The sequence below is a fragment of the Sinocyclocheilus rhinocerous genome, unplaced genomic scaffold (assembly GCF_001515625.1).
Source record: "Sinocyclocheilus rhinocerous isolate Xijiao unplaced genomic scaffold, SAMN03320098_v1.1 scaffold1012, whole genome shotgun sequence".
Classification (NCBI taxonomy): domain Eukaryota; kingdom Metazoa; phylum Chordata; class Actinopteri; order Cypriniformes; family Cyprinidae; genus Sinocyclocheilus; species Sinocyclocheilus rhinocerous.
The window spans coordinates 160,389-166,388 of record NW_015640039.1 but is presented as its reverse complement, the minus strand read 5'-3'; the positions used below and the strand labels follow the sequence as shown (position 1 = coordinate 166,388).

The 6,000-nt window shown below is 37.7% G+C and overlaps 1 protein-coding gene across 1 annotated transcript in view; it reads right to left on the bottom strand.

The window, feature by feature from the left end:
• The window catches only part of LOC107752276 (1,4-alpha-glucan-branching enzyme-like), a 192,494-nt gene that overhangs the window by 58,986 nt on the left and 127,508 nt on the right, over positions 1–6,000 (bottom strand). Inside the window, exon 13 of the mRNA XM_016568208.1 lies at positions 2,574–2,758. Coding sequence (XP_016423694.1) covers positions 2,574–2,758 — 185 coding nt within the window. The remainder of the gene's footprint in view (positions 1–2,573; positions 2,759–6,000) is intronic.

Sequence of the window (6,000 nt, the reverse complement as noted above, 5' to 3'; positions counted from 1 at the left end):
GTTTTTACTAGGGATGCACCGATACCACTTTTTCCAGTACTCGCCCGATACCGATACTTTTATTTTTGGTACTTGCCGATACCGATGCCGATACCGGTATTTTTATTGCATTTGTACATTTTTTAAATATTGGGTACAGAAACCAAAAGGGTATGTATAATGTTAGTTGGTTAACTTCATTTATCAAATAGATACAGTCAAACCAATATTTATTCAGACACCTTCAACATTTCTCACATTATCACAGTTTATTCGTTATAGTTTAGAAAATGGTAATAAAATATGACAAGAACTCAGAGTTAAACTGTGTCAGAACAAATTCATCTTGATAATGCTAGATAATTCTGATAGAAAGGTATGTAATAGATTACAATCAACCAAAATAATTCAGACAGCTGTTAGTATGACAGTATTTACACAACTATGAATACTTTGTCGGGCAACCCTTAGCCTCAATGACAGCCTGTAGTCTCCTGGGCATGCTGTCATCCAGCTTCATGCAAACCTCAACTTCAGTTTTTTTCCCAGACTCGGTCTGAATAATTTTTGGACCCAAATTTGTATCAGTTTTACTGGTAGTCCACTGTATGCAGAATTTTTGGGTATAATTTGTCACATTTTACTTTATTTGCTATCCTCACTTACATAAATGAGCTATAGTGTCCTGCACCCACTAGATCAAAAATTTCAAAAATTATATCTGGTCTCTGAATCGTTTTTGGTTTCACTGTATATCCTTCGGTTATTAATTATGCCCATTATGCCCATTAAAATGTATTTTACAAGTTTTTGTTACTTTCACTGTTCATTTTTTTGCTCTATGGTACATCATCTTTAATTTAATAGCATTAGAGCTGCTCCATTGCAGCGACTTAGTACTGTAATCACATGCTTTGCTGTAATAATGCAGGGAACCACTCATTATAAATCTCCTAACGGTGATATTTTCAGAAATAGAAGTCGCATTTTTTTCATCTGAAACGTGCTGCGATTTATATTCCAAAGCCACTCATATAGCCTAATGCAGAAACACTCAAGCAAGCAAAACGCGTAATGCGTGCACGTATTTGTACTGGTGCAGAATGAGAGGGAGTAGTACTGCTAGATTCACTTTCGCTAGAAAGTCGTGTATGACTCTGGTCATTTTTTTGAGTTGTGTTCAGTATACTACAGACAGTGACACATTTTTACCAATGCTATTTATTTGCATTACTTGCTTATATATATATATATATATATATATATACTGTATATATAATTACTTATACTAATAAGTATACTAAAATACTAATAATTACTATTTACACCATTAAAGATTGTAAAAATATGGCACAATGAACTGTATTAATATGAAGGAATTTTCCATATTTATTTTTCTGTATTTAGAATTTTGCACTTCATTGTGTTCTGTTTTAGAGTTAATGGAAATGTCTGTAAAATTACTGGATATTGTCTTTACAGTGTACTTATAATTAGTTATCGAGAACATGCTATTAATTACATATTAATATTATTATTGGCATGTAACATTACCTATCTATCTGGAATTATCCGATTGGTCCCATTTGATCAGACTGTATAAAATAAAATAGAAATGAATAACTAACTAACTAACTAACTAAATGTAATCAAAAATTAAAATGAAAACTGAAAATATAAAAATAAAAGCTAATTCAAAATATGAATAAATACTATAATAGTATCTAAATAATACTTATAAAAAAAAAAAATTTAAAAAAAACTGCAAGATACTGAAATGGGATAAACATCAAAATTCACACTGTTTCGTAAGTACAGCCATGTCATGACCACGTAAACGCGGTAAACATTTGTAAACGTTTTATGTGCAAGGCCACCTGAAAGAATTGAGATTGAATCATTCAGAGAAACTCCATCCACTTGAAATCACATTGAATTCATCCATCAAGTAAAGTAGTTCCACTTCAAAAGGACGATTTAGACTTAAATCTCAAATAACAAACGTTTTGTACAGAATAACAAAAACTTCGCTTTTCTGTGAAATCCCCTGAATGCCTTGTCCAACTGTAAGTGCATTACCGTAAAACTTTCGGTTTGTTTTTTCTGAATTGAGAAATTATTTTCTGTCCTTCGTGACTCAGATCCTGTCAATAGAGTTTGTTGTATTTATCTGGAACATTCTTTAAAGACAAGCTGCCACTGCCTTCCATCTTTCACTCCTTCACGGCCGACAGCAGTAAATCAGTCCGTTCATAACTTTGAATCATATCAACGAGCCAGATTGTTTTCCTCAGCTAATAATTCATATACGGATCTTCCATATGGCAGAGTGAAAAGATGTATAAAAAGTGCCTGAGTAATGAGATTGCAGGGCTGGTTAGGGACTGATAGTTGTTTTAGTGAAATGGCAGATGTTCTGGTGACGAAAAAAAAATGCTTTTATGCTGCACATAAAGACAGTTAGATAGAATGAGAGAGAGACGGTGGATTGAGAACATGGAAGATGATAAAAAGCAAGCCAAACTCTGGTGATACGCACAGAGAAAGTAATATTTACTGGAACTGGGAAGAAAGACAAGGTATTTTTTTCGCACCGGGGGAGCAGCCAGCCAGCCATACTTGTCCTCCGTGCGGTTCATGTCTCGGTCGAAAGCGTACAGCTGCCGGTAACGCAGGTGATCCAAGTCTACGAGGTTGAACTGCCGGCGGGCGTAATGATAACTCTCATTGTTGCCGACTCGGGGAAAATCCAGCCATTCCGGATGGCCAAACTCATTGCCTGCAATTAAACACAATAGAGAAGTTTCTTACAGACTGAAGAGAAACTCGTGACAATCTGATGTCTCTACTGCCTTTGGGTCTCGCTCCCTGTTTGTGCCATCGATTAGTGTGACAGTCAGTTTCGGTTTGTTCCTCTACACTTGGCATAAACTGTTGAGATTCACTAGATTCACGGGCCTTACCGGCTGTATGCTGAGGGGGTCCGTAACGACGGTCTGCTGAGTGTTCTGCCTGTTTTGGAAGTCCAGCAAGTAACTTTGTTTCAAGAACCGCAATCCTTTGTAGAAGTTTGCAGCAGTTCATGCAGCAAGTAGATTCAACAGGAGGCATTTTCTTTCTCTTCTGTTTGAATGTGGGCAGCTGTGTTTTCCCTTCTCCGGAATGTAAGCTGCTGGCAGTGGGAGGCAAAGTCTTCTTTTTCGTGGTATTATTCCAGTCCCAAAGAGTTTTTAGTTTTAGTGTTTGTGCCAAAAATGTGTTGTTTGAGCACTGTGCTGATCTGCTGAAGTAAAAATCTTAGAAAAATCCGAGAAAAGTACAGAAATAGGGAGCAAAGCGCAGAGCAGTAAGCAAGAACGTCCGAAAGCTAGTTATTGTTGACCAAGTTGGTTTGAGTGTCTGACAGAAATACAGTTTTTTGTGTTTCCTTGTGGCCACAGCCACTTTGAACATTTTGTTGCGCCGGTAAGTCAAAAGAGTTCAACTTTTTAAAGGGGTCATCGGATGCTAAATTCACTTTTACATGTTGTTTGAACATAAATGTGTGTTGGCAGTGTGTGTACACATCTACCCTACAATGATAAAAATCCACCCAGTGGTATTTATTTAATCCCTAAAAATAGTATCCCCTTTTTCAAATCAGGCCATTCTCAGCTTCTTGGCTGTTTGACGTCACACGGACGAAGGCCCCTCCCACGATAGTTGATTGACACTGACATTTTACCTTAGACCCACCCTGAGTGAGCTGTAACAGTCCGACCGCCATTGTTTCGACGCTGGAGCGGGGCGTAGAAAAGAATGGCTCCTAAGCGATTGAGGTGTTCTGTTGTTGGATGTAATAATGAACATAGCAGCCATCATTGACTCCCGACATCTGAGTCGCTGAAGACGCAGTGGATTAAGTTTGTTTGTGAAGGGAATGCACCTCCCAATCTACCTAAATGTGCGTCTATGTTCGCACGAATCATTCGTGATCCAGCTTCACCTACAGAAGCAGCGAGTATAAGGTTTTTTTTAATGAATATTTGAAATCGCCTTTCCTAATAACATGCTAGTTAGCAAGTTTCGCAGCTAAAGTAAACAGTCTCTCAGAGCACGGCTCATCATCCCACAGAGGAGAGGGGCGGGGTGAGCAGAGCTCATTATCATTTAAAGCAACATGCAACAAAACGGGTTGATGTCTGCAGAGCTGTTTTTGACAAGGTAAAAAGGGTGTTTTACACTACCACTGAGAAATTTTAACCAAAGTATGTTATAGACTTTTCATTAAGACCCTAAATAATTATATAAACTTGTGGAAAATGGGCATCCGATGACCCCTTTAAATAATTATTGACATTCAGTCTCGCTGGGTTGGGTTGTTTTGATTAAGAATAACAGGTAACTTACAAAATTAAAGTTCATTAAAAGTATGTTTTTTCATGTATTAAAAGTTTGTTTTATAGCAACAGCAAATAACTCCACAGTGTTTTTTTTTTGGCAAAAGCAGATAATTCCACATTTCAAGTTTCAGAGTTAAACAAAAACACTCGTTTAATCTTTGTAATCTCTTCCGCTGACAATGTAGATGCCTGACAAATGTTGTTGTTGTGATTACATGCAATACACGGGGCTTTTCCCTCACCATTGTAATGTGCTGCTTTTGCAAGTTTCCGTGAAAAGTTTCAGCTTTTATTTTCCTATTAAGCCCCAAAGAAGATATCGGGGGTTCATCAAGTTCATCAAAATTATCCATCCTTGATCACTTTTAGTCAGCTTTGACGAAACTCCTCTCAGCTAGCACGTCTTTTTGAAATGACTAGCAGCCTTGTCACCTGACCTGAATACAGCGCACTGATTCACTAAAAAGGACTTGTCAGCTCTGTTCACAAACAACAAGGACACTTGTCGGCTTCTGCAGTAAAACATAAACTCGCAATGCCTTGAAAGTGGACAAAACCGGCTTTTTTGACAAAATGTGTTTAGGGTTCAGATTGCGCTATATGTGGAGAATAACACACGGCAGTCAGTTCATTTTTTTTTTTAAAGATGGTGCTTATCGTTTTTTGCAAATGAACTCTTCATATGACTTTCTTCTTTCAGACAAATACAATCAGAGTTATATTTTAAAAATGTCCTGGCTCTTCCAAGCTTTATAATGACAGTGAATGGAGGCAGAGATTTTAAAGCAAAATAAAGTGCATAAATCCATCATAAAAATACTCCACATGGCTCCAGGGGCCATCCTCGATCACTTTTAGTCAGCTTTGACGAAACTCCTCTCAGCTAGCACGTCTTTTTGAAATGACTAGCAGCCTTGTCACCTGACCTGAATACAGCGCACTGATTCACTAAAAAGGACTTGTCAGCTCTGTTCACAAACAACAAGGACACTTGTCGGCTTCTGCAGTAAAACATACTTTATAAACCGTAATCTCTAGCTTCCGCTAACTGTCATACGCACGCTCATGAGAGAATGGCGCTCCAGTGGATGATGCAGGACGTAGGACGTGATGCAGAACATTTGTTTTGCTCTCTCCTCTGTGCTTCCGCATTCGTCACTTCTCACCGGAGCTAACGCTACGCCTACATCCTACATCATCCGCTAAAACGCCACTCTCTCATGAATGCAAAAAGTTACAGAAAGCTAGAGATTTCGGTTTACAAAGATTTAAATATGGATGTTATTCTTATGCAAATGCATAAATTCACTTCAGAAGGTCTTTATTAACGCCCGGAGCCATGTGGAGCACTTTTTATGATGAATGGATGGACTTTATTGAACTTCAAAATCTCAACATCCATTCACTGTTATTATAAAGCTTGGAAGAGCCAGGACATTTTTTTAATATAACTGTAACGTAGTTCGTAGATCGTGAAGAAGGAGGCGGGAACCGGCGAACATTCAAACCGGACTGGAGTAATGATGCTGAAAATTCAGCTTTGCATCAGAAGAATATTACGTTTTTAGATATGGTTATTTTACATTGTAACAAAATTTCCACAATATTACTGCTTTTACTGTATTTCTGATTAAAAATG